This window comes from Dermochelys coriacea, chromosome 23 (assembly GCF_009764565.3).
Source record: "Dermochelys coriacea isolate rDerCor1 chromosome 23, rDerCor1.pri.v4, whole genome shotgun sequence".
NCBI lineage: Eukaryota > Metazoa > Chordata > Testudines > Dermochelyidae > Dermochelys > Dermochelys coriacea.
Genome location: NC_050090.1, coordinates 3,386,834 through 3,413,068, shown reverse-complemented (window position 1 = coordinate 3,413,068; position 26,235 = coordinate 3,386,834). Strand labels below are relative to the sequence as shown.

The 26,235-nt window shown below is 62.1% G+C and overlaps 3 protein-coding genes across 5 annotated transcripts in view; 2 read left to right on the top strand and 1 right to left on the bottom strand.

Moving 5' to 3' along the window:
• Window positions 1–20: 20 nt before the first annotated feature.
• PAF1 (PAF1 homolog, Paf1/RNA polymerase II complex component) lies at window positions 21–8,116 on the top strand. Its single transcript, XM_038381566.2, has 14 exons — window positions 21–313; window positions 1,739–1,768; window positions 2,273–2,365; window positions 2,512–2,633; window positions 2,964–3,030; window positions 3,271–3,372; window positions 3,803–3,908; window positions 4,076–4,144; window positions 4,600–4,703; window positions 5,234–5,350; window positions 5,670–5,798; window positions 6,255–6,360; window positions 6,789–6,876; window positions 7,444–8,116. Exons 1-14 carry the CDS (start codon window positions 264–266, stop codon window positions 7,839–7,841), a joined length of 1,581 nt encoding a protein of 526 aa, XP_038237494.1. The 5' UTR covers window positions 21–263; the 3' UTR covers window positions 7,842–8,116.
• A 3,036-nt stretch (window positions 8,117–11,152) lies between these two features.
• Window positions 11,153–14,074, top strand: LOC119847276 (suppressor of cytokine signaling 5-like). Of its 2 annotated transcripts, none has more exons than XM_038381914.2 (2): window positions 11,153–11,367; window positions 12,475–14,074. In XM_038381914.2, exon 2 carries the CDS (start codon window positions 12,557–12,559, stop codon window positions 13,721–13,723), a length of 1,167 nt encoding a protein of 388 aa, XP_038237842.1. In that variant the 5' UTR covers window positions 11,153–11,367; window positions 12,475–12,556; the 3' UTR covers window positions 13,724–14,074. The 2 variants fall into 2 exon arrangements, with proteins under 2 accessions (XP_038237842.1, XP_038237840.1); XM_038381912.2 differs by having other exon boundaries at window positions 12,470–14,074.
• Window positions 14,075–17,544: 3,470 nt separating this feature from the next.
• SAMD4B (sterile alpha motif domain containing 4B) overlaps window positions 17,545–26,235 on the bottom strand; it is a 34,233-nt gene continuing 25,542 nt past the window's right edge. For both annotated transcript variants that reach the window (XM_038381911.2, XM_043501093.1), the window contains exons 7-13: window positions 25,335–25,641; window positions 24,458–24,543; window positions 24,002–24,120; window positions 22,482–22,677; window positions 21,281–21,404; window positions 20,660–20,743; window positions 17,545–20,222 (exon numbers count right to left, since the gene is read on the bottom strand). In XM_038381911.2, coding sequence (XP_038237839.1) covers window positions 20,194–20,222; window positions 20,660–20,743; window positions 21,281–21,404; window positions 22,482–22,677; window positions 24,002–24,120; window positions 24,458–24,543; window positions 25,335–25,641 — 945 coding nt within the window. In that variant the 3' untranslated portion in view covers window positions 17,545–20,193. The remainder of the gene's footprint in view (window positions 20,223–20,659; window positions 20,744–21,280; window positions 21,405–22,481; window positions 22,678–24,001; window positions 24,121–24,457; window positions 24,544–25,334; window positions 25,642–26,235) is intronic.

Genomic DNA, 26,235 nt, shown 5'->3' with positions numbered 1-26,235 from the left:
CAAGCCGCGCTTCCGGTGAGACCGCCCGGCTGCAGGGCCTGTGAGCCCGTCCGTAGGTGTCTACCCCGGTGCCTGTCGCCGGGGCGGAGTCTCTGCCCGCCCAGGGTCCCGCCGCCTCGCCTCACCTCCCCGCATCCTCGAGCTCCTCCTTCCGGAGCCGCTCCGCGGGGCGCGGCCGCGTTTCCCGTCAGGCGGGCCTCGGCCACCGTCCCCGCCCGCAGGCCCCGCGGCGGGGCAGCAGCGATCGCAGCCGCGGCCCCGCCATGGCCCCGACCATCCAGACCCAGGCGCAGCGGGAGGAGCCGGGGCACAGGTAGGGCCGCCCCGGCCTCACGTCACAGCCGTGACCTCATACCCCGTGACGTCATGGGACCCGGACTCCTGGGTCCCTTCCACCCCCACCCGCCAGGGGTGATGGGGAGAATTGGGGGGGGGAGCTGGGAGCCGGACTCCTGGGTTCCGGGGAAGGGGGGAGCTGGGAGCCGGACTCCTGGGTTCCGGGGAAGGGGGGAGCTGGGAGCCGGACTCCTGGGTTCCGGGGGGGGGGGAGCTGGGAGCCCGGACTCCTGGGTTCCGGGGGGGGGGGAGCTGGGAGCCCGGACTCCTGGGTTCCGGGGGGGGGGGGAGCTGGGAGCCCGGACTCCTGGGTTCCGGGGGGGGGGAGCTGGGAGCCCGGACTCCTGGGTTCCGGGGGGGGGGGGAGCTGGGAGCCCGGACTCCTGGGTTCCGGGGGGGGGGGGGAGCTGGGAGCCCGGACTCCTGGGTTCCGGGGGGGGGGGGGAGCTGGGAGCCCGGACTCCGGGGTTCCGGGGGGGGGGGGGAGCTGGGAGCCCGGACACCTGGGTTCCGGGGGGGGGGGGAGCTGGGAGCCCGGACTCCTGGGTTCCGGGGGGGGGGGAGCTGGGTGCCCGGACTCCTGGGTTCCGGGGGGGGGGGGAGCTGGGAGCCCGGACTCCTGGGTTCCGGGGGGGGGGGGAGCTGGGAGCCCGGACTCCTGGGTTCCGGGGGGGGGGGAGCTGGGAGCCCGGACTCCTGGGTTCCGGGGGGGGGGGGAGCTGGGAGCCCGGACTCCCCCCCCCCCCAAACAGGAGTGATAGGGAGAGTCAGAGTCCTGGACTCCTGGGTCCCTTCACCACCACACCCTCCCTGTCAGGGGGATGGGGAGAGTCGGGGTGGGGGGCTGGGAGCCCAGACTCCTGGTTCCATCTCCCAGTGTGTGGACAGCCAGAGCCCTGTGGGGAGGGCCTGTTCAGAGTCCCCTGAGAGGCCCGACCTAACCCCCACTAAACTCCAGCATAGCGTCACCGTGTGACTGCTATATCCCACCCCAGACATGGCCACACAAAGTCCACAGCAGTTCCACTTGGTGGATCCTGACCCTGCTGCTGGTCTTGCCTCAGTTTCTCCTTCTGGCCAGTAGAGCTGATGCCGCAGACTTGCCTTCTGTGCGGGAGGGGCAATGCATCAATATTGATAAAGTGCTTTAAATCGGTTTCACTCTATGTGGAGAGTCTGGGCAGGGCTCTCACTTTGGGGTAGCCTCCAGGGACCAGACCCACAGGCAGCTTCTCCTCCTCCCCACTCACGATGTTGACCCTCTTTCTGCCACTCTGTGCCTCAGTTTCCCCATCTGCAGAGTGGGGATAATGCTACCGACACTTCTTGGTAAAGGACACTGGACGAAAAGGAGCCCACGGTGTTGTGATTATTTAATGTTGTTATTTCCGTGTCTTTGCAGGCCCAACGCTCACCGGACCCTGCCTGAGAGGTATGACCCCTCCTCGTTCCACAGCTCACAGTTCCCCCACCGCCGTGCCCTGGGAGGTGGGGAGGAAACAGTCCTGTTTTTACTGCTCCCCTGTCCCGCCCTTGAACTTGCTGGCAAAGGCTGGTGGGGGGGGAGCAATTACTGTGGCTGCTTGTCACTCACAAACCAGACAGAGTCCCGGCAAACTCATTTCACGGCGGCCGGGCACAATCGTGGGTTGCCGCTGACGTGGGACATTGGAGATTCCAGCAGGGTTCCGGGGGGGTTTGGCACATGACCCCTTCCACCATCCCCCACCCATAGCTCCCTCCTCACGCACTCTTTCCATCCCCCGCTGCTGGTGGGGGATAAGGAACCCAGGAATCCGGGATCCCTGTCCTCCATGGTGCCCTGCTCCAGACTCACCCTGTCACCCCAGGCTGGGTGGGTGGGATGAGGGATCAGGAATCCGGGGGGGAGGGGGCGGACCCCCCCCAGTGCTGATGTCTCTCCCTGTGCTTCCAGATCGGGTGTGGTGTGTCGGGTGAAATACTGCAACAGTCTCCCGGATATTCCCTTCGACCCCAAATTCATCACATACCCCTTCGACCAGAACAGGTGAGAGAGCAGCTGCTGAGTGGGGCTGGGATCGGGGCCCCCTCCCAGGCTCACCAGTGCCGCCCCCAGGGTGGAGGCTGGAGGAGGGGAGAGTTGTCTGCCCAGAGGGCTCTCCTGGGCCGGTGTCTCACCTGTCCCTCCCCCAGGTTTGTGCAGTACAAAGCCACCTCTCTGGAGAAACAGCACAAACACGACCTCCTCACTGAGCCGGACCTGGGCGTGACCATCGACCTCATCAACCCTGACACATATCGCATCGACCCCAATGGTGAGAGCCGGGCGCCCACGTGTGCATCACCAACAGATCCTGGGGCACTGTTTGTGTCTTGCACTGACTGGGGTGTGGGTGTGTGTGTCGTGCGTGCCCACGTCGGGCAGGGGCATCTTTTGCATTTCAGGGGTCCCACCTTGCACCCCGAATCCTGGGTTCTAGTTTCAAAGTGCCCCCCACAAAGCATCTCGCTCATTGAAGAGTCTCCATTGCGTCCGTCTCCAATCAGTCCTGCCCCACTGAGAGCCAAACCCAGGAGCTTTGGGGGTGGGGCATGATGGGGGGGGCTGGCGTGGGTCCTGTCTCATCCTGCTCTGCCTCTTCCAGTTCTCCTGGATCCGGCCGATGAGAAGCTGCTGGAGGAGGAAATCCAGGCTCCCACCAGCTCGAAGAGGTAGCCCGGCCCCCAAAACACATGGCGCCCCCGGCTGTGGAGAGCAGCCCCTCTCTAAACCCCTGGCTAGCCAGCTCTCCTCGCCTTGCTGTGCAGCCTTGGGGTCCCTTTGCTTGGTCCCACCCGACAGAGCCCTGCCCCCCAGTGGGAGGTTCTTCCCCACACACACATCAGGAGGGGGCAATCAGCGGCTCCCCTCTGCCCCACGGCCTATAAGCCCCCTGTCCTCCTCTGCCCTAGATCCCAGCAGCATGCCAAAGTGGTACCGTGGATGAGGAAGACGGAATACATCTCCACCGAGTTCAACCGCTACGGCGTGTCCAACGAGAAGCCGGAGGTCAAGTGAGTGGGAGGGGAGCCGGCTGGGGTGACTCTCTTGGGCAGGGACAGCATTCTGGGGGGGGGGGGGACCATCCCCTTTTTGGGAGGGAGGTTACTCTCCCTCTGGGATCTCCGCATCCTCTTGTGATGCTGCATGCCCCCCCCTTCGCAAGGAGCGTGGGGGCGTTGGCGAGTCTGCTCGGCTGCCTCTGCGTTGGGGTGCAGTATCTTCAGCCACTGGGGGAGACGTATCCTGGCGCAGGACTGGTTGCGTCCAGCAGGAGGCAGCATAGGTCTGGCGCTTGTGGACCTAGCCGCGGGTGGTATCGGATCCGGTTCGATCCAGCCGGCGAGGGTCCGGGGGAGTGTCGCCAGTTGCATCCAGCCCGGGGTGGGGGGGACACGGTGTTTTCCCAGCAGGCCTCACTCTGCTAACTCCGCCCCCAATCAGAATCGGCGTGTCCGTCAAGCAGCAGTTCACGGAGGAGGAGATCTACAAGGACCGGGACAGCCAGATCGCTGCCATCGAGAAGACCTTCGAGGATGCCCAGAAATCGGTGAGTCGCCCCTTTAAATATCTCCCTCCTCCCCCACACAACATACTGTGCCTTTAAGCCTTAAAGGGCCCATGTTGAAAGCACCCCAGCAGAGGGGTGGGGGGGAGGAGGGGATTTAGGGCCTCCCCTGAGGCTTCTCACTGTCTTTCTGCTTCCTCCATCCCCAGATTTCCCAGCATTACAGCAAACCTCGCGTCACCCCCATGGAGGTGATGCCCGTGTTCCCAGACTTCAAGGTAAGGCTGGGGGAGGGAGACTTGGCATCAGCTTCCCTAGGCCCAGGAGCACCGGCCCGTGGCACGCAAGGACCTTCGAGGCTCCGTTAGCGGCTGGGCCGGTCCTAAGCACCTCCCAGTCTGGAGCTAAGTGAGCCTCGGGGAGGCAGCGTCGTAGTGGGTAGCACGCACGGGTCAGGAGGCAGGAGACCTGGCTTCTAATCCCAGCCTGTCCCGTGACCGCTCTGTGCCTTGGTTTCCCCATCAGCCCTGACTCCCCTCCCGCAGATGGAAGTGCAGCCTGAAGGGGGCTCCCCCCATGCTGAGGGAGATCCAGGGGCTAGTGCCGGGGGCGCTGGTGCCTAGAGGAGGGTCTGCCTGATGGAGGGGCCATGGGTGTAGTGCCATGCCAGGGGAGTAGGGGGAGCGGTGTAGGGGACAGGGATCACCCCGCTAATCGACTCCTTTCCCCCTAGATGTGGATCAACCCCTGCGCCCAGGTCATCTTCGACTCGGACCCAGCCCCCAAGGACACCAGTGGGGCCGCGGCCCTCGAGATGATGTCTCAGGCGATGATCAGGTAACGCCGCACCCCTCAGCCTTGGGTGGGGTGGGGGTTCACCCTGCCTCTGCCTGGCCTGATATCCCCACTCCGCTAGGCAGAGCCCTTCCCACGGGCCCCAAGAGCCGGGCGCCCCCTGTCCCTGCTCGGCGCTGGGTTCCTGCGCTAACCCCCTCCCATCACGGAGAGTGGAGACAGAGAGTCGCACCGCCAAGTGTTCTAGCAAGGCGGGGGGTGTCCTTCCCTGGAAGGAGGCTTCCCGCCCCCCCCGGGCTCAGCCCTCACAGCTGCTGTAGGGCCGTGGGAGGGGATCCCTAGCTAAAGGGAGGGCAGGCTGCTGTTTGGATGGGAGGCCCCTAGGTGCTCTCTCCCATAGTCAGGGCTGGCCCCAGGTTGACGCTAGGGAGCGCTGTGCTCCAGGGGGGCAGTAGGGGGTGCTCTCCCTGACAGTCAGGGCTAGCCCCAGGGCTGTGCTCCATGGGGCGGAGGGGAGCGCCATGGGGAGGGGGGGAGAGCGTTCCTCGTTAACCCTTTCCCGGCTGTCTCAGGGGGATGATGGACGAAGAGGGGAACCAGTTTGTGGCCTATTTCCTGCCCGTGGAGGACACCCTGCGAAAACGCAAGCGGGATCAGGAGGAGGAGATGGACTATGCACCCGAAGATATGTACGTGGCTGGGGATGTGGGGGGGTGGGAGAAGAAGGGGGGGAAGGGGAATTGTGTGGGGGCCTGGGGAAAAGTGCAGGGCCCAGGGGAGGTGGGGGGCTGTGCTCGGGAATGGGAGAGTGGGGGGGGGATGCTGTGTTGGGGAATGGGCGGGAGGGGGGGCTGTGCTTGGGAATGGGGGAGAGGTGGGGTCGGGGGAAGTGAGAGGGCTGGGGAGAGGGGTGGGAGGTCTGGGGAAGTGGGGGGGCTGTGCTGGGGAATGGAGGGAGGCGGGGGGTGGCAAAGCTGTGGGGTGCTGACCCTCTCTTCCCCCGCCCAGCTACGACTACAAGATCGCCCGGGAGTACAACTGGAACGTGAAGAACAAAGCCAGCAAGGGCTACGAGGAGAATTACTTCTTCATCTTCCGCGAGGGTGACGGCGTCTACTACAACGAGCTGGAGACCCGGTGAGGCGTGGGGGGAGCCCGGGGCCTGCCCCAGCCGGGGCGTGGGGTGGGTCAGGCCAGTGCCCATGGCCCGGCTCAGATCTCGGCTCCAAGGCCAGGTCTGAGAGGGCAAAGAGAGGGTGGAGTTAGTGGCCGCTGCCTATCGGCACCTGAACCAATGAGAATTGACCGGCTGAGGGTAAACCGAGGCTGGAGCTACATGGTTCCTGACCCGGAGCAGCCTCCTGCTCAGAGCTGTGGGGGGCAAAGAACTGCACAGATCTCGGTTGGTTTCTGAGCGGAGCTGGGGCCGTCCCAGGGAGCCCTGACCCCCACCCCCCCCAGCTGGGTCAGGGGGATCCCCAGCTCCAGGATGTGCCTTTAGGGGGTGCATGGAGCGAGTAGAGCTGTGTCCTGGGAAGAGGTGCGGGGCCCTTCTCCCCAGCTTGACATTGCCCCTCATTTTCTCCCCCACAGGGTGCGGCTCAGCAAACGCAGGGCCAAGGCGGGCGTGCAGTCGGGCACCAACGCCGTGCTGGTGGTGAAGCACCGAGACATGAACGAGAAGGAACTGGAGGCTCAGGTATGGCGAGGGTTGATCTCCGAACTCTGTGCTGGGGGGCAGAGGGGCAGCCCTCCGGGGGGTGGGGGGCGCAGTCAGTGCATCCATGCCCCCCACGTAGCTTCTGTTCTCACCCCCTACACTGGGATCTGGGAGTAGAACCCAAGAGTCCTGGCTCCCAGCCCCCATGACGAACCCACTAGAGCCCACTCCCCTCCCAGTGCTGGGGATAGAACCCAGGAGTCCTGACTCCCAGCACCCCCTGCTCTAACCATTAGACCCTCCCAGAGCTGGGGAGAGAACCCAGGAGTCTGGTTCCATGCCCTGAAGACCCCATGCCACCCACTCTCACTGACTGAGGAGGGGTGCTGGTTGGGATCCCAGCCTGGGCAGGGTGGGTGGGGTGTGCCCCCCACCCCGTGGCTAACCCGGCTCCCCCGCCCCGGCAGGAGGCTCGCAAGGCGCAGCTAGAGAATCACGAGCCGGAGGAGGAAGAGGAGGAAGAGATGGAGATGGACAAGGAGGCCCAGGGATCAGGTAGCAGCCAGGGAAGGGAGGGTTACAGCTCTGGGGGGGGGGGTGGCATGGGAAAAAAGGGCCTCTCTGCCTGTCCCCTCCCCCATCAGCTTCCTCCCACCCACTACTGGCGGCACCGGGGCTCGCAGCTCCCTCTGGTGGCTGCCCTTGGAACCGCTGTGGCACTTCATCCTCCGTCCCTCTGACCCCATACACACCCCCCCGGGGATGGTGCTGCCGCTCCCGCTACAGGGGGCAGCCCTGAGCCCTGCCTCCCTCTTGGGCTGGTCCTGTTCCCCACCCCCCGAGTCCCCTCTACATCCCACCCCCGAGGATGGCTCTTCCCCCCCAAAGAATAGGAGGTGAGCAGCCGTCGCTTCTCTCTTCCCTTCCCCCTCCCATGGGGAAGTGGTTCTCTCTCTTCCATCAGCCCTCCCTCTCCCTTGGGGGAGATGGTCCCCTTTCTTCCATCAGCCCTCCCCCACTCCAGGGGGTGATTCTCCCCTCCCTTCCATCGCCCCCCTCCACACCATCACCCTGCCTCGACATCACCCGGCTCTGCCCCTCTGACTTTGGCTCTCCCCGCAGACGAGGAGCCCGAGAAGGGCAGCGAGAGCGAGCCGGAGGCCAGCGAGGAGGAGGAGGAGGAGGAAGAAGGGCGCTCAGGCAGCGAGAGCGAGCGGGAGGCCAGCGGGCGCAGCGCCAGCGAGGGCTCGCCGGAGGCCAGCGAGGAGGACGAGCGGGCAGCCCGCGACAAGGAGGAGATCTTTGGCAGCGACGACGAGGACTCGGAGGGCGAGGGGGGCGGCGGGCGGCGCAGCCCCGGGGAGGAGGAGAGCGGCAGCGACGGGGGCGGCCGGCGACGGGGCGGCCACAGCCCCTTCCTCAGCGGCAGCGAGGGCTCCAACGCCGAGGAGGAAGAGCGCAGCGGGAGTGGCAGCGAGGCTGCCTCGGACTCAAGCGAGGAGGGGAGCGAGAGCGATTGAGTGGGGCGCAGCCCCTTGCCCCCCAGCCACCTGGGCCAGATCCACCCACCCCCCTGGGGGACCGTCACTCCAGCCTGCTGCCACCAAGAGGATGTGGGCATGATGGGGAGGACTCAGGCTCTGCCTGGCATCCCTGTGCTTGGTCAAAGACCTCTGGGGTCCCCCCCCGACACTGGGGTGTTTTTATTCTTACTGCTGTTTGTTTTGCCCCCTGTACATACCAGCCTGTACCAGAACCCCCTCTCCGTTCTCAATAAAAGGGTCTCTTCCTAAAACCGGGCGTCTCTCCCCCGCCCCATGCTTGGCACTGGCCCTGCTGGCATCAGCGCCTCCCTCTGCTGCGAGCAGAGGGTCCGGCATCTGCTGTCCAGCCCCCTCCTTTGCCGGGGTGCTGAGCCAGCAGGGCCTATTCTCCCTGGAGCGGGCGGCGGGTGCAGCGTGCCCCCTCAGAGGGCTGGGGCGGGCGGGCACTCTGGGAGGAGTGGGGGGACAGGTACTCTGGGGAAGAAAGGGCTTGTGTATCCCTAGATTCCCCATCCCCTTGTGCCCCAAACTCTGCCCTGTCCCTTCCAGGGACTGGGCTCGAAGCTGCAGTCGAAGGGCCGGGGAGGCAGGCTGGGTTCCCCACTCTCTGCGTGACCAGGGGTGCCAGGGCCGGGATTCACCAGCCCTTTCGCTATTGGAAGTGTGGGCGGGAGATCAGACCCTGCCTAGGGAGGGGATCGGGGCAGAGCCCTTCTTGGTGAGTGTTAGGGGGGCATTTGGTGACAAACGGGCTTTGAGTTGGGGCAGGACCTTGCATAGCCAGGCTGGCACCTGGGGCATTGAAACTGACTGGCATTTCCCTCGGCTGGGGAAACCGCTCCCCTGGGGGCCCTGGCCAAAGGAGAGCGCCCAGGGGTGAGGCGAAGGTTGGGGGTGCACACGCTGCCCTGTACCAGGATACACTGTACCTCCAAATAGCTCCTGGAGCCCCCCACTTTGCTAGGGGTATGGCACCTCCCAAGGCATGCTTTGTATTGAATGTATTGTCTGCCAACCCGTCAGCTGCTGAGCATCCTTCTCCGGGTAACGGACGAGGCCGAGCGCTGGCTAAGGAGGGCAGAGGTGTTGCCGCAGGTGTGTTACTCCGACACGTTGTGAGTTGTGAGTCTGGGGAATAACAAAGGCCTGGAGTGTCACGGACGCAGAAGATACAATTCACCGAAGAGATGCTTCAACTCGCACTACGCAGGCGGCTGCTTTGTCTAGCCCCGTGGGGGGGGTCAGTGAGGAGGGGAGAGGCGGGTATAAAGTAAGAGGCAATTAATTTTGTCTTCGTCAGCCCTGTCCCCCCACGTCTCTGTTGAGTCTGCGGGAAGGACCCTGCGCTAGACGGCCAGAGGGGTCCGTGTGGCGAGGATCAGGCAGTTTGCGATTTGATCACTTTCTTTGTGTGACCAAGTCTGACCTTTTGAGGCCTCAATCACCTCGAATCTCTCGTTTAATAAACGACTTTTATTCTTTTCTCTAAACTGGTGTCTTTTGATTGCAGGGCTTGGGGGAATCTCTGCTCCGGATTAAAGATGGCTGGTGCCTTTTCCAGTTTCCTGTATACGGTGATTGACTTGAGGCGCTTGCACTGCCTGGGGGGGGGCTTGAGCAGTGTCGGACGCACATTTCTGGGGGGCAAGGCTGGGGCGATTGGCGGGCGCCTCCCTGGGTATGGTCCACGAGTGGCTGGGAGATCATTCATGTCACGTAACCGGGCGTGCCGTCCCATGCTGATTTCTGTGCAAAGCAGAGCAGCGTGAGCAGTATCCGGAGCTAGAAAGTTAAGGGGTCCCAATGTTTCCACAGGCCGGATGGTACCCCTGGGGGATGTCAGACCCACACCCCAGACCTGCTGGAAGGGCCGGGATTCAGGGGTGCAGTAGGGTCTGCTAGTTGGCCTGCTGCCTCCAAGGAGAGCTGGTTTTGGGAGGGTGAGAATCAGCTGGGGGGGCTGTGCTTATCTCCCCCCTGATCTGCTGGGGTGAGGGATTGTGTAGGGGGAGGTGTGGGATAATCAAGCAGGCCCCGGACAAGGCCAGGTGCTTTACCCCAAGAGGGCTTTGAGGCATTTGGGGGGGGGAATTCTGCAGAGGAACCCCCTGAGTGTGCGGCATGCACAGCTGTGAGACTCACGTGTGCATGTGGGGGGGAGAAGGGGCTGTGAGTGAGACATGGAGGGGGAGAGAGACACACTCCAGCGTGCAAAGGACACATGCGTGTGGGTGCCCAAGGCCCATGTGTGCGAAGGAGGTGGATGCAGGTGTTAGTGGGCCTGGCACAAGCGGCTGTGAGGAGTGTCACTGCCAGACGGGGGCTCAGCCCCGGGTGGGTGTGGAAGGACGTCACCGAGCAAGGGACGAGCATGGTGTGTGTGAGACACACTAACGCATGTGCAACACGCACACAAAAGTGCAAAACACCTGGGGCCAGGTGGGGGTGTTCTCTCCCCAGTTCTGGGGTGGGAGGGGGCACGGGGAGTAGGGGGCCCTGGGGCTAGAACTCCTGGGTTCTCTCCCTAGCATGAGGTGGCGGGTTGTGCTTGGTGGTCAGAACTGGGGGAGGGGCTGGAGGCCAGGATGCCTGGGTTCTCTCCCTGGGTTGGGGTGGGGGTGGGAGATGGGGAACTGGGGTGGGAGGGGCCCAGGACTCCTGGGTTTCCTCCCTAGGTCTGGAGGGGAGGGGAGTCTGCTGCTGCAGGGAGGGGCTGGGGGCCAGGGCGGCCCGTGCTCTCTCCAGGCTCAGGGAGGGGAGTGGGGTCTAGTGGTTAGGGCAGGGTGGGGGAAGGTTCTGGGGAGCAGGGCGCCTGGTTTCTGTTCTTTTTCCCAGGTTGGAGGGAAGGAAGAGTGGGGTCTAGGGGGGAAGGTTGGGGGCCAAGATCCGGGTTCTCTCCTGGCTCTTGTGGGGGAAGGACGCCTGGGTTCTCTCCTGCTCCGGTGGGGATGGGGCTGCAGGGGGCAGGACGCCTGGGTTCTCGCCTGGCTTCCGGTGGTGGGGGGGCGTCGGACGCCTGGGGTTCTCTCCCGCCTCTCTTGGGGGGGGGCAGGACGCCTGGTTCTCTCCCGCTCTTGGGGGGGGCAGGACGCCTGGGTTCTCGCCTGGCTCCGGTGGTGGGGGGCGTCGGACGCCTGGGTTCTCTCCCGCTCTTGGGGGGGCAGGGACGCCTGGGTTCTCTCCCGGGCTCTTGGGGGGGGCAGGGACGCCTGGGTTCTCGCCTGGCTCCGGTGGTGGGGGGGCGGTCGGACGCCTGGGTTCTCTCCCGGCTCTGCTTGGGGGGGCAGTACGCCTGGTTCTCTCCCCGGCTCTTGGGGGGGGCAGGACCCTGGGTTCTCTCCCGGCCTGGCCTTCCCTTCCCCCGGCGGCTGCAGCTGGGCGGCGCAGCGGGGGAGCTGGCGCTGGGCCCGGCCTCGCCTCCCCGGGTGGCTCCGTCTTTCGGTCGCCGCTTCCCGGCCCCCGGGCCCCCGGCCCCGGCCTGGCCGCGTGGGGACCCTCCGCGGTGAGTCCGGCCCCGGCCCGGGGCGGCGGCTGGGGGGTGAATTGGCAGGGAGTGGGATCGGGGTGTGTGTGTGGGGGGGAGATCTGTAGAGCAGGGCTGGGCTATGGGGTGCTGGGGGTAGATGTGTGGGGCAGGACTGGGATATGGGGAGCTGGGGACAGGATGGGGTGGGGGTAGATCTGTGGGGCAGGGCTGGACTATGGGGTGCTGGGGGTAGATCTGTGGGGCAGGGCTGGGCTATGGGGTGCTGGGGGTAGATCTGTGGGGCAGGGCTGGTCTATGGGGTGGTGGTAGATTTGTGGGGCAGGGCTGGGCTATGGGGTGGGAGAGCTGGGGACAGGATGGGGCCGGGGGTAGATCTATGGGGCAGGGCTGGGATATGGGTGAGGGTAGATCTGTGGGGCAGGGCTGGGATATGGGGTGGGAGAGCTGGGGAGAGGATGGGGCCGGGGGAAGATCTGTGGGGCAGGGCTGGGCTATGGGGTGGATCTTTGGGGCGGGGCTAGGCTATGGGATGGGGGTAGATCTGTGGGGCAGGGGTCTGAAATGCAGCAACCTCGGCCCAGACCCTCACAGCTGCTGCCGGACTGTTGAGCTGGACCCTAAAACGGCCATCGTCCGGCCTTATTCCTGGCTTGAAGGGACTGTGCCCCCCACACTCTGAGCACGCCCCCACCCCGAGTACTGAGGGCCGGCCCCTAGGACGGGGTAGGATGTGGAGGGCGTGGGGGGCTTGTGAGTGGAGACTGTCGCTTCCCCGTTAGCGCTGGACGAAATACCTGTAGCAGGATGGGATCGGCTGCTGGCCGGGACAGAACCCAGGTTGTGCCAGCCCAGTGCCCTCTCAGCTGGGCCACTGAGCTGCGACTTGCTCTGGGGTGGGGCATGCCTGGGCAGGGCAGCTGATCTTACAGGGATCCCTCATCTGGCGCTGAGAGGCAGCTGCATCTGGAGTGGGGAGCGGGCGGCTGTTTATACACGGATCCATTGCCCGGCGCTGAGATGTAGCCACTTCTGGGGTAGGATGCAGGGATCCTGGGGTCCCAGTGGTGGGGTGGGGGACACAGCCAGGGTGTAGTCCTAACGAACTCTCTCCCTTCAGTGCAGGCCGGATGCTCCCCGTCCCCACCATGAGTCCCAGCTGGGCCCCCTGACACCTTCCCGAGTCCTCTGAGCGCTCGGCCCCGTCATGTCCCAGGCCGGAGAGGGGCCGGACCAAGGGGCCCGGCCCAAGGAGAGGTTGGGCGAGGCCGGGGGCCGGCGCAGCGGACGCAGGCGAGCAAAGCTCCCGGAGACCCCGGTGGGGCGGGGGCCAGAGCCGGGCCGGGGGGCGGGGCGCTCGCTGCGGCAGAGGATCCAGGACGCGGTGGGCCAGTGTTTCCCCATCAAGGGGCACGGCGGGGCCCGCTCCCCGGAGTTCTCCCCCTCCCAGCGCAAGATCCACCTGCGGGAGCTGATGCTGGAGACCTGCCCCTTCCCGCCCGGCTCGGAGCTGGCCCGCAAGTGGAACCTCATCAAGCAGCACACGGCCCCCGTCTCGGCCCAGGAGGGATTGGCTTGCGGCGGGGCAGGGCCGGCGGAGGACGAGGATGACCGGCTGAGGGAGCGGAGACGCATCAGCATCGAGCAGGGGGTGGAGCCGCCCCCGGACGCCATGATCCACACCTTCGAGGCCAGGGCACAGATCAACCCGCTCTACAAACTGGGGCCCAAGCTGGCCCCTGGCATGAACGAACTGGCCGGGGACAACCGGGCCACCCTGGCCCCCCAGGAGGAAGAGGAGGAGGAGGAGGAGGCGGCGGTGGTGGCCCCCGAACCGGAGCTCCGCGTCCACACCCAGATCGACTACATCCACTGCCTGGTGCCGGATCTGCTGCAGCTGACCCGGCTGCCCTGCTACTGGGGGGTGATGGATCGCTACCAGGCCGAGGCCCTGCTGGAGGGGAAGCCGGAAGGGACCTTCCTGCTGCGGGATTCGGCCCAGGAGGATTATCTCTTCTCGGTCAGTTTCCGGCGCTACGGCCGCTCGCTCCACGCCCGCGTCGAGCAGTGGAACCACAACTTCAGCTTCGACGTGCACGACCCCGGCGTCTTCCACGCCCCCACCGTCTCGGGCCTGCTGGAACGCTACAAGGACCCCAGCGCCTGCATGTTCTTCGAGCCCCTGCTATCCCGCCCCGTGCGCCGGCCCTTCCCCTTCGCCCTGCAGCACCTGTGCCGGGCCGTGGTGGCCGGCTGCACCTCCTACGATGGCATCGGCCGCCTGCCCATCCCCAGCGCGCTCCAGGAGTACCTCAAGGAATACCACTACAAGCAGAAGGTGCGGGTTCGGCGGCTGGACACCTGCTGGAACTGAGCCCCGCACCCAGCACCCTGCCTTTGGGCCTCTGGGCCACAGCCCAAACATGAGGGGCTTGGGCTTGGGCTCCAGGATCAGGGCTGATACGGGGCCATATTGCCTGCAAACTTTCCGCCTTTTACAGCAGGTTCTGGGCCCCCCCGGTGCTCTGGGACTGTCGGCCTCAGCAAGGGGTAGAACCAGGTGTTCCAATTACTGTTCCACCCACGGGGCTAGGAGGGGGAAGCTTCATTTAATGGAGCCCCTGCCCCAGTCCTGGCTGGGGGAAGACGCAGCCGGAGCCTCAATCAGCTGTTTTATTTAAAGGGGCCAGGCTGCTGGAATAAAGTCGTGTTGCCGTGACTGTAAGAGGCCGCTGGGGTCATGTCTCCGGGCTGTAGCAGTGATGGGGGTGCCTAGCTCTGGCCCTCAGCCCCTGCCGATAGCTGGGAAAGGGGGTGGGCTGCTGCCAGATGATTTGGGGGTTCTCAGCCACGTGGGAACATTGTGGCTGCTGGGCGCCCAGGGCTACAGCTCGGGGGTGTCTGCTCCAGCTAGTGGGCAGGGAGAGCTGCTTCGTCGGCCCTGGCACCAGCTGGGATGAAACCCCTCAACTGAGAAAAATAGGGGCAGGGGTTGGGCTCAACCCTGCCCCACTCCCCAGCACCCCCTATTCCAGCCCTGGGCTCCATACCCTTACCTGGATTTTCACTGGAGGTTGGCCCTCGTAAAGGGGAGCAACCCACCTGGCTCGGTTCCTTTGGAGGCCATGTACTGGGATCCCAGCTCTCCAAGAGGGAGTCAGGGGGGGGAAGAGACCCATTCCTTGGTCTGCTCCCACTTTGTCCCCTGCCACCAATCCCCCTTCCCTGGCCACGCAATACAAGAGCATCCTATGTACCATTCCCTGGGCTGCATGAACAGGCATCTTGCATTGGAGTAGAGGGGGGTCTTTCCCCTCCGTGTTTGGTGCTGGTGCTGCCACTGCTGGGATCCTGGGTCCGGTTCTGGTGCCCACAATTTGAGAAAGACGTTGATCAATTGGAGAGGGGCCAGAGAAGAGCCATGAGAATGATCAAAGGGTTAGAAAACCTGCCTGGTAATGACAGACTCTAGGAGCAGAATTGACTGAGCTTACCAAAGAGAAGGTGAAGGGGTGACCCACCCAGGGAATGAGTATTTAATCAAGGGCTCTTCAATCTAGTGGAGGAAGGTCGAACACAACCCAGTGGCTAGAAGTTGAAGCTGGACAACTCCAGACAGGAAAGGTGTCAGTTTTGAACGGTGAGAGTCATTAATCTCTGGCACAATTGAGCGAGGGTTGAGGTGGATTCTCTAACGTGGCCCGTTTTTAAATGAAGGCGGGGTGTTTTTCTAACAGCTCTGTGCTGGGAATTATTTGGGGCAGATCTCAGGCCTGTTACACGGGAAGTCACCCTCTAGCTGCTCACATGAGCCCCTGCCAGCCTTGGGATCTCCACGGGCTTTGCCCGCAGGAGCCAGATCCTTCCTCCGAAGGGTTGGGAGAAAACAGGCGAACTGCCCCTTTCGTGGATTCTGAGAGGGGGCTAGGAGCAAACTCACCAACAGCCCCAACCTCCATGCGTCTTTCACTCGATCACCTCCTCCCAGGCAGGGAACCAGGCCCCTTGGCAAGGGAACGATCCCAGGACCGATCTCCAGGGTAGCAAACCACTCACCAGCCGGCAGCTGGTCCATAGCCCGCCCCGCCCTTGCAGCTATTGGGGGCCAGAGGATTTTGACTGTGGGATGCCCAGCCTGCTCTAGGTTTGGGGAGGGGTGTCCCCCTTCCAGAGACCCCTTGAGTTGTTTATAAGCCTCCATTTTTCTGCAACCAGCCAGGCACCATCTCAGCTCTCCAACTGCGGGGCCTAGAGCCACCCGGCCCTGGGGGTGTGGGGTGAGATAGGACCCGGCTTCCCCCCCATCTTCCTCCAGAGGACAGCCCCACAATCCACCACCCACCTTAGGCCCACTTCCAGGCAGGCAGCTATGGGGGGGGGGGTTAAAGACCCAGGACAGGTTTGTTCCACCTCCTTGGGAAGGGAGGGCCCACAATCCAGGAAACAGATGGACATCATACCAAAAGAGACTAACATGGCTGCTACTCTGAATCCAGGAATGAGGATCAGAGCCCTCACCCAAAGGTCTCTAACCCCCGGTTTTGAAAGAAGGGAGCAATGCCAAGGCAGAGCTGCAGAGAGAGGGAGAGGTGCCAGGGGGGTGTAGGACACTGAGGCCTGGGCCAAGACCAGCGAGTGAGTTTGGGGGAAAACAGCAAACCACTGCCCTAGTTTTCCGAAGCGCCGAGCTCTCTGCCAACGCAATCAGGCCCCCAGGGCTAGGCTCCCACCCACAGCCACAAGAGTCTCTGCTCCAACCCGGGGAGCGGGGCTGGTTCCAGCCCTGCAGAGCCAGGCAAGGGGCAGGCCGGCCTTGGGCTCGGGCCAGCTGGCACTATGTCCAGCAGGGGTTAGTGCCAGAGCAATGGCTGGAAGGCCCAAGGAGCTGGGGTTGGGTGCATGAGGTGGGCCCCGGGACATGTACAAGCTGGCACAGTCCTACCCTGTGCGGCAGTATGAGCATCAGCTGGGCACAGGGGGGCCCTACCAAGAACCTAGAATCGGTGCCCAGGGTTCAGTACGATGCCAGCTGGGAGCCAGGAGCTGGATCAGTGAGCAGGCCGAAGGGGGCTGGCCTGAGACAGCTCCCACGCCGGCAAGCAGGTGCGCCACAGCAGAAAGGGGGCCCGGTGGAGGCAGAGCTGGGGCAGGGGGGAGTTAAGGCTCAGACTAGGGGGGGTTGACAGCATGGCAGGGGTTCTGCCCAAGGACCCCTCGTTACAGCCCAGCTCCACCAATCCCAGCCTGTTTGGCAAAAAACAGTAGAAAGCCCCCATCGTTTGGCACCGACAGGCTGCAGGGAGGCTCAGGGGCCCGTTCGTCCCCCCAGCTCAGACTACATCTCCCATGATGCACCACAGAGGCCCTGCCAGCAGAGCACAGTGGGAGATGTAGTTCAGCTGGGAGAGGGAAAGGGGGACAAGCAGCCACCAGAGGAAGACGCCTAGGGCCAAGGGCAGGCGAGCCCCCAAAAAACACAGAGCTTTCTGGCCCCACAAAGCTGAATTTTGCCTGCAAACTTTTAGAAGGGGGGGGGGGGGGAGAGAAAGAAAAATCACTGTTGAAAACCCCATTTTCTGCCCCAAGACAGTTTGGATGGAGCAGCCCAGAGCGGGGGGTGACAGCAGAGGACCTGGGCACCGGCTACTGCAGAGAGAAAACAGCTCAGGATCACGGAGAGGAGGAAAAAAAGCCACCGTCAGGCCTCACCCGCGAGCAGAGATGCTGCCATCTCAAGTGGCCGGCCCTGGCTCTCTTCTCGGGAAGCCAAGCCAGTCCCCAGCAGTGCCCATGGGTCCCAGAGCACAGCCTCTGGCACAAAGGGGGCAGGCCCCGTGGAGTGGAGGGGGGGAGAAGACGCTAAAAGCCAGGCACAGCAGACAGGATTCACCTAAACAGCTGTGCCACATCTGGGTCCCTCCTACCGGCTCCCCCGGCCCTTGCCCTGCACAGGGAAGGAACAAAATACAATCAGTGCCCTGCCCTCCCCACTACCGAAGGCCTCAAAATCTTGGTCTTAAAAAGACGTGATGGTGCCAGATCTCCAGCCCAGAGTGCTCCAGGCGTTTAAGTAGCAAACCACAGCTCAGCAGCGCTCTAACCACTGGACCAGCTGACCCACCCTGGCTCTTATCTTTGTAAGAAATACTCCCCCCCCCCCCAAACTCCCCCACAAATCAAGAATATAAAGCAGGGTTACAAAATAAGTACAACTTTATCAGAGAGGGTTTGGGGGTGTTTCCATGGGGTGGTCTCGTACTTGGTTCCGGGGCAGGTTCTTTCACACGGTCCGACAGCGAGAGGCGGGGGCGCAGCGAGACAAAGCCAGCGAACACGGGCTGCCGGGTTTGTTTTTTTGGTTTTTGGTTTTTTTTGTTTTTTTTTTTTGTAAAATTTTTTTTTTCCGTTTTGTTTTTTAATAACGTATTCATGGTTACCAGCCATAGTCATAACAAAAGTTATTCATAATAAAATGTATCTAAAATAACATTTCTATCTGAAACAGGAACCTTGTCTCTCTACTGTAGAAATAGGTTGGGGGGGGGTTGCCCGATGGGGGGGGGTTTTTTTTGTACACACGACTATGCAGTATATACTTTGGAAAGGCCTTTAACATTTAAACAGGTGGAGGGGGGGGGATTTCTTTTGTACCAGTGGGAGGGGCTCAGCTTGTGGGGGTCATCTACTTTGGGGCATGCGTCTCCCCCCACGCTGCAGAGAGATCCGGGGAGACAAGGGACTTTTTGTCCCAGGGCATCTTTCTGGAAAGAGACAAATTGTACCTAGGTCTGGGCAGGACCCTGCCCCTCTCTCCCCAAAATAAATCCATGGGGCTCTCACAAAGCCCAATCTCCCCCAGATTCTCCCCTGCCCCCCCTCAAATCCCTGGTGTGAACTTCATCCCAGAGTCCCCTCCACTGCCCCTGAATGCCTGAGGATACCACAAGCCTCGGGGTGACCCTGGTTTTCCGCCGGGCACAGTCCTTTGCACCAGTGCCGCTCCCCCATTGAAACAGCATCCTCTGGGCCCGCCGTTACCCGGGTATCAGTGACGGCGCAAGGTGGTGGAGAGACGGGGGCCCCTTTCCCCAAGCACAGCCAGGCCCGCACCCTTCGGTGCCTCGTGGGAGCAGAGCTCGGGGAAGGGAAAATTTGGAAGTTTTTAAATCTATTTGTTTTTTAAAAAAATGAGTGGCAAATCAGAAGGAAAAAAAAAAAAGGTTAATCTAATCAAAGGGGGGGTTGGGATGGGTAAAAGCCACCCCCCCGCCCACAGACTCCTCCCACCCCCCAGCCCACATAGTGTTTTTTGTTTTACACACATGCACACGCACACACAAAGCTTGGGGCTTAGGGGAGGGTTCACTCCTGCTAATGCCCTGCCCCCACCCCCCCCGAGCTCAGCAGGGCTCAATCCTCATCTCCCCCACACCCCCATCAAGGCATTTAAGGAACAGCTCTGTCCCCGATGCCCCCCAAACCCAGGGGGGTGTGTGTGTATTCCAGACCACCCCAAAGGGGCTTGCAAACAACCCCCTGCTTCACAGCCCTTTCTCAGTCCCCGGCAGGTTCATTAGCATCGTGAGCGCCCCACACTGTCCTGTGCGGCCCCCGGCCAGGAAGGGGTGCTCTAGCCCCGCTGCCCAAGCTCAGTCTGATGGCGCTGCCAACACAGACGAGCTCCGGGCAGGGAGAGGCGACCCACATGCAGAGCCCAACAGGGGGGAACCGCCAATTCATCCAGGCGGGTCTGCCCTGTGCGGGCACAGCCTTCCCAGCCTATGCCAGGGGCGCGCGCGCACGCACACACACACACACACACACACACACACACACACACACACCCACCCACCCATCAACCGAGCTGACCCTCGAGGGCCCCAGATGCAGCCAAACCAAACACCCACCAACCTTCTAATGCTTCAATTATGTAAGCCTTATAATTCTCGCTGGGGGGGGATACACCCCAGGAGAAGACGCCCAAAGGGTTAAATACCCTCCAATGCTCCAACTCCTCCCTCCCAGGTATCCCCATCACCCCCTACCCCCACCCCTTTTCTGGGGCGTGGCTTCTTTCCCTGAATCGACCACTTGCCCTATGGGGGAGGGCATGGACTCCCTCAAAGGCCACACCCCCAGCCACCTCTTATGGGGGAGGACGTGGCCCTCCTTCAAAGGCCATGCCCCCAAGTAGTCACAGGGGTGGGGTGGGGAGTTACAGGCACTTAACAGTTCCAGAAGAGTTCTCAGCCCCATCTGTGGAAGTGTTTCTCCCCAGCCTGCCCCCCATCGCAGGGATCAGGTGCGAAAAGCAGACAGGAGGCTAACCCGGAAGAAACCAGCTCACCAGGTTAGCCCCCCGGTGCCTTTCGTGGCAACCGGCATTGGCCCAGAGCGGCCGGCCTGCCCCGGGGGGTGGGGAGGAAAGTGAATCAGATGCACTGTATCCCCCCCTTCTCCACTACTCCCTCTCAGGAGCAGTTTCCCCCATGCTGAGAAAGGATGGGTGGGCGGGGGAGAGGGGGGCAAGAGGACACACACACATGCGTGACCCAAGATCCTGCTGCTTCTGGCTTCGTTACCCTGGGAGTTACAGGATGCAGCTCAGTATTAAACCATAGTTAAAGTAATAATAAAGTAGAAAAATATTAGAACATATAAGATGGGAAGATTGTAGTGAGAGCTTCTTCCAACCCCCCCGCTGTGATGGAGTTGATGGCAAACGCTGGGGGGGAGGGCAGGAGGGGGCTGGGGTGGAAGATTCAACCACCCCTTTAAGCACCCCCCCAAAAAATAAAGAGAACCCCCTAAAACTTCTCAGGAACCGCGGATCCCCGAGGCTGGTCAGATGGTGGAGGTCTTGTCGGTGCCATCTGTTAGGAGAGAAAACAGGACCAGAGAGCGTTGAGTGTTGAGGCGGAAGGGGACGAGTCGTCGTCCTGTGGCCAGGTTCGGGGCAAGGGCATTCATAAGGGGCCAGTGATTCCACGTGCCTGGCGGCAGCTCCACTCACAACAGACACACCAGGAATTTGCCGGGCCCCCCAAACGCCAAGAGTAGCGGGAGATCCTGCCCCAGGGTTTTGCTGCTGACTACGCCCAGCTGCGTGCTGGGTTCTGCCACAGGAGCCCCATTGCAGACAAGGTCACCGCTAGATGCATGCGCCCCATGCGTCTGGCTGCGATCTAGGGCTGCGAGACCATCGCCCACCCTGGGACGGGGTCAAAGCCCCATCTCAGTCTCCTGGGGACCTGCTGGCTTGTATCCCCCTTGAACACCCTCCCATCCCCGGGCTGACCCCACGTCTCACCACCCAGCGCGTGCTCCGTCATGCTCAGGCACAGTGACTCCAGCGTGGGGTTGATCTCCAGGTCTGTTCCAGGGATCTGGCAATCTAGAGAGGGGGGCCGGAGGAACGGGATTAGCCATGTGGCCCCCACACTCCCTAATGGGCAATGGAAACTGGATTCATGCAGCACTCATGTGACTGCCCTGGCCCACCCAGCAAGGTGGCAGCTTTGAGCCTCATCCCGTTATTAACCCCTGCACCGCCACCTTCTCCACTGAAAAAGGTCAGTGATGGAGAATCCAGTAACTGGGCTGGGAATAGAACCCAGGAGTCCTGGTTCCCAGCCTCCACTGCTCTAACCTACTAGACCCAATGCCCCTCCCAGAACCAGGGATAGAACCCAGGAGTCCTGACTGGCAGCAGATGGACACTGCTTGCCAACACATGCAGCCTGCTCTGGGGAGGAGCACGACAGGCTTACACCCCACAGCCGAAAAAGCCGGAAAGGAGGAGGAGGAGAGCGAGTTCGCTAGAGATGGCCTCCTGCGGGCCTGAGCTGGGCAGAGCAGTCTCTCCAAGAACATCTCCTGTCTTGAGTCTGCCAAGGTCCGGTACCAGAAGGAGAGCGACCGGGCTACTCACCCTGGGGGAACATGATGATGGCCTGCGGGGACGTGTGGACGGGTAGCGAATGGGTGCGCTGGACCGAGCTGCGGCTCTGGCCGGGCATGCTGTTGCTGCCCCCGGGATTGGCGAACCACAGGTTCTGCAGAGAGAGGGAAAGACAGGGATAGAGGATGCAGGAGACTGGCCCAGAACAGCTGGCCCCCTCCAGGTTCACCTGCACCAGCCTGGCACACGGGGGATCCAGAGACAACGTTCCATAGCATCAAAGGATTGGGGCGGCTTGGAGTCACACTCCCCTGGAAGGAATAGTGGGCTAACGCCGCGTTGGAGAGGGGGCTGGGCTCCAGCATCAGAGCGAGTCACGAGGCCCTTCTGCAAAGGGGGGAAGGGCCCTGGCCCCCTCAGAAGCAGGGAGGTGACACTGCAAGGGGAGAGCCCAGCACGATTCTGCAATCCCCGGGCCGGCAGAGAGAAACCCGCTTTTCAGCCTCACAGAGCAGCTCTTAACCCTTCCTCCCCCAAACAGGGAACCCCACCTGGCCATTTAGAGAGCAGAAATTCATTTTAAAAAAAGGGGGCCTCCCATCAATTTATCCTGCTCTAGCCACTAGCTCCTTTCCTACAGCCAGGAATGGGTCTCAGAAGTCCCCCCGCCTGCCCTGCTCTAACCACTAGCGCTGGGGATAGAACCCAGGAGTCCTGGCTCCCTGTTCCATCTAGGATGCCTATCTGGCTTCTGTCACAGTAATACACAAGCACCTCACAATCTTTAACGTATTTGTCCTCAAATGTCCGCTAGTAGGCAGGGCAGATCAATTAACTCCATAATAACATGGAGAAACTGAGGCACAGAGAGACTATGATGGAGAATCTGATGGCTGGTCTGGGAATAGAACCCAGAAGTCCTGACTCCCAGCCCCCCTGCTCTAACCACTAGACCCTACTCCTCTCCCAGAGCTGGGGATTGAACCTAGGAGTCCTGGCTCCCAGCCCTCCCCAATGGGCTCCCTTCCCAGCCCTGTGTTCACAGAACTAGACATCTCTCTACAACCTGCTGACCGATACCGACGAGCCCTTCTAGATTGGTACACGCTGCTCCCATTCATTGTAAAATCCCCTTCGGCTCAGCTGCGGCTTCAGCCAGAGCCACGGGGAGAGTCTGGTTCGAGAAACCGGCCTGCGGCTAGAGCGACACCACCCGCCCCGCCGGACTCACCTGTCGTCCCTGGCTCCCGATGGGGCTGGTAAGTGCATGCCGAGGCAAGACCCCTCCAATCCCCGCTGGGCTCAGCAGCCCCAGACGGCTCGGGGGCATGGCTCGAGGGGGCATCTGGAATGGCCGCTGCCCTCTGCGCGCGACACCCACCCCCACAGATCCAGCTATGGGGAGAGAGTTGGAACCAAAGGCCCATCTGGGGGAGGAGAGAAGGTGAAAAAAACAAAGGCCCGTTTTGAAGTCACCAGGATTCTAGCTACTTGCAGCATCCCTTGGGATCAACCCCGACACTCCCCCCCTACACACACACAATTTCACGTGGGACAGGTATTTGAAGCCCCTCCTCCTCCAGCAGCCCACACACCTTAGTGTCTCAGGGCATTAGACACATCTGGGCCAAGTGATATGTGACGGGCGGGGGGGCACTAGAGAAGCCTAGAGGATGGGGCTGGCTTTCAGATGGTGCTTAGCACCCTCCCACCCTTGTGAAAACAGGGTTCCTTTAAAGGCATCTCAAGTGGCCTCCCCCACCTGCCACTTGAAAATCTGGCCTCCGCAGACAGATTGCCCCTTCAAACCGGCCTTAACCCCTCTCCGCTCCCCCCCAGGAGGAGAGGCACAAACTAAACTGGCTTCCCCTGGTTGCAGCTGACGTGGGCATGGATTCCAGCTGGCTACTAGCGGTCAAAAGCATCCCAGCTCCCAGACACAGGAACAGGAAGAGAGCCGGGGACGCCCGACAGGTGACCCGAGCTGCTCAGCCTGCACTAGCGGGCAGCGCACAGAGCTGGGCTTCGAAACTCACATGAGCCAGCCATGCCCGCTAGGATTTGTGACCCCCCCCAACCCAGCCAGCCCTGTCGGTCATCCCAGTGCCTGCACTTCCCTGGGCTCATCAGGGGAAGGCTGCAGAGCAGGAGTGTGTGGGAGGATGGGGGATTTTGTAACGCAGGGCGTGTTGCTTCTGGGCCCCTGGGAACGACCAACCAGCTTCCCAGCCCCCTCAGTGGCGGGGAAGGGCTGGAATTGTGACAGGGAGCGACCTGCCCATAGCGATGACCCCAGAGAGCTGGGACTAGAACCCAGGAGTCCCAACTCCTAGTCCCCATCCATGCTCTAACTGCTAGATCCCGCTGCCTCCCTTCCAGAGCCATAGATCCTAGTGATCTAGGAGCCAAGTGACTCCGGGCACCACTGGGACACCCCCACCCCCAATTTATTTATTGGTTGCACCTAGCAACTGCAACTGGGGCCCCATTGTGCTGGGTGCTGCCCAGACAGGCCCTGTTCTGAAAAGATTAGTCTAAATAGACACGGTGGAGGTGAAACTGAGGCAGCATAAGTCACACATCAAGGCAAGAGCTGAAACCAGAACCCAGGTCCCGGAGAGCCCAATCCACTGGGCCATACTGTCTAGCCAGATCACCCAGGGGTGTTATTCAGCACTGTCCCCGCTCCGCCCCATACTCCCAGCCTTCATGCCATTCTACAGCTGAACCTTGCAAACTCGCCACACCTACCCTTTCTGCTGGCGGTACCCTTGCATGTCAAGCACTGCCTTCCGGGGGAATGCCCGCAGCAGCTTCAGCACCTGCTGCTTCCAGGACAACAGCCTCTTCTTCTGCGTCTCCGTGAATGCCTGCGGTGCACAGGGACAGCGGAGTAAGAATGCCGGGCTGGCGCCAGGGCATAGGGAGGGGGCGGGAGTAGCTGCGGGTAGGAGGGGCACAGAACGGGGGGCACTTTGCTACAGAGAGCGAAGGAAATTGTGGGATTCGAGCACACACCCAGCCCAAAGCAGTTGTGTGTGTGGAGGTGCGGGGGTGGGAAAAAGGTCCTTAAATGACCTGCTTGGATCAGTTCAGCAGCCCTGGGGCCTGGCCTGCTGGGCACGGCGGAGCAGAACCCTGGAGTCCTGAGGGGACCCAGCAGCCCCCAACCCCGGGATCAGATGGAGGTTTCCATGCAGATGATACCTCGTGAGTCAGGCACTTCTCTATGAGCTGGAGGTAACTGGTGATGTTCTCCTCATCAGGCCGGGAGACAAGCAGCTGTGTGCACACTGCGAGGGGAGCAGAGGGGTTACTCCCCGGGCTCTTCCAGAGCATCTCCCCTCCTCCCCACCCCCTGGACGTTCAGCATTATGCCCCCTGGAGGTGGGTCAGCAGAGGGGGATGTTGCAGCACACACGAAAAGGGACTCGCCCAAGGACAAGCGGTGAACAAGCAGCAGGGCTGGAAAGAACCCAGGAGTCCTGCCAGTCCCACCACTGCTCTAACCACTCAGACCCCACTTCCCTCCCCCAGCCAGGAATAGAACCCAGGAGTGCCAACTCCCAAGCCCCCCCGCTGCTTTCACCACTAGACCCCACTCACAACTGGAATAGAATCCAGGTCCCCCTGCTCTAACCACTAGACCCCACCTCCCTCCCTCAGCCAGGAATAGAACCCAGGATTCCTGACCACCCACACCTGGAGTCAGGAAGAGAAGCCAGGTGTCCTGTGCCTAACACACACAGCCAACTTTTCTCACGCGCTTGGTTTTGTTTCACCGCTAGAGGACCCAGGCTTCCTGTGCCCACCTCCCGCCCCATCCCCCAACAGATGAGATAAGTTGTCCAGCTTCCCTGCCCCGTCAAGTGGGAGTCAGTGGGACCCATCCACCTGAAACAGGGCTGGAGACATCAGCCAGCCCCAGCCACACATGCCAACATGAGGGCATGTCCCCGAATCTGTACCACCCCCATCTGGGAGAGAAGCACCAGTGCTCCCTCTAGCACCCTGGGACCCCCACAACGAGCTCCCTGAATGCCACTGGGGGAGAGGAAGCACCTTCCGGACCAGACGCCCTTACCTTTCCCCATCACCCGGGTGAACTGCCCCGGGATGTCCCCTTCCGCGATGGGTGCTGTGGCCGACTCCCCATCGCAGGGGGAAGCCGTCTGGGATGGGAAGCCGTCCACTGCAGGCTCCTTGTCCTCTGCCCCATTGGTGGCTTTGTCCAGGCCCGGCCTGGGGGCTCCGTGGCGCTCGGGCACCGCCTGCTGCCCCTCTTTGGGCGTGGTCATGGCCTGGAGGGAGCTGTATGCTTTGATGGGCGTGATGATTATCTGCTGGAGCTCCTGGAGCGGGTTCCACAAGTTCCCTCCTTCAAGGATGTCCTGTGGAGGGGCCAGGGAAAGGGGGTGGGGAAGATGCCATGAGAAATTAAGGGAAGCTCCACGTCTCAAAAAGGACCAAGGGGCTCCGTGGTCCACGCATCAGGCTCAGAGCATCCAGGATCATGGGTTCAAGTCCCAGCAGCAGAAAGAGTTGTAGGTAATTTAGGACTTGCAGCCAGAAGATCCTGTCTGCCCTGCATGGCACCTGCCCCGAGATCTTGGGTTTTAACCCCAGCAGCCTCGAAGTAAATTCCCCCAGCTGCTGTGCCGTGAGCCAGGGGAATAGCCCCTTTCCGCATCAGAGACCAAATAGTGCGCAGCCCCACGCCCACTCCCCTTCCGGTGCTCCTGGTTATCCAGGCTCCCGGCTGGTTTCACAGTCAGGGGCACTCCAGAAGCTATGGGAATACTGGCTAATGCAGAGCCTTTCGCCAGTGCAAACCAGCAGTGCCACCCACTACATGAATTCCGGTAGCACCTAGAGGCCCTGACCGAGATCAGGGCTGCGCCCTCCCACCCCCCTTTGCACCAGGTGCTGTGCAGGCCCCGAGCGAGAGGCACGGATCCCAAGAAGCTCACAGCCTAAGCAAGGGC

Bases quoted from the DNA above. Each gene is read 5' to 3' on its own strand.
- LOC119847276 (XM_038381914.2), top strand. From the start codon at position 12,557: ATGTCCCAGGCCGGAGAGGGGCCGGACCAAGGGGCCCGGCCCAAGGAG.
- PAF1 (XM_038381566.2), top strand. From the start codon at position 264: ATGGCCCCGACCATCCAGACCCAGGCGCAGCGGGAGGAGCCGGGGCAC. The intron at 3,031-3,270 runs GTAGCCCGGCCC...CCTCTGCCCTAG, and splicing joins GCTCCCACCAGCTCGAAGAG to ATCCCAGCAGCATGCCAAAG. The intron at 5,799-6,254 runs GTGAGGCGTGGG...TCTCCCCCACAG, and splicing joins TACAACGAGCTGGAGACCCG to GGTGCGGCTCAGCAAACGCA.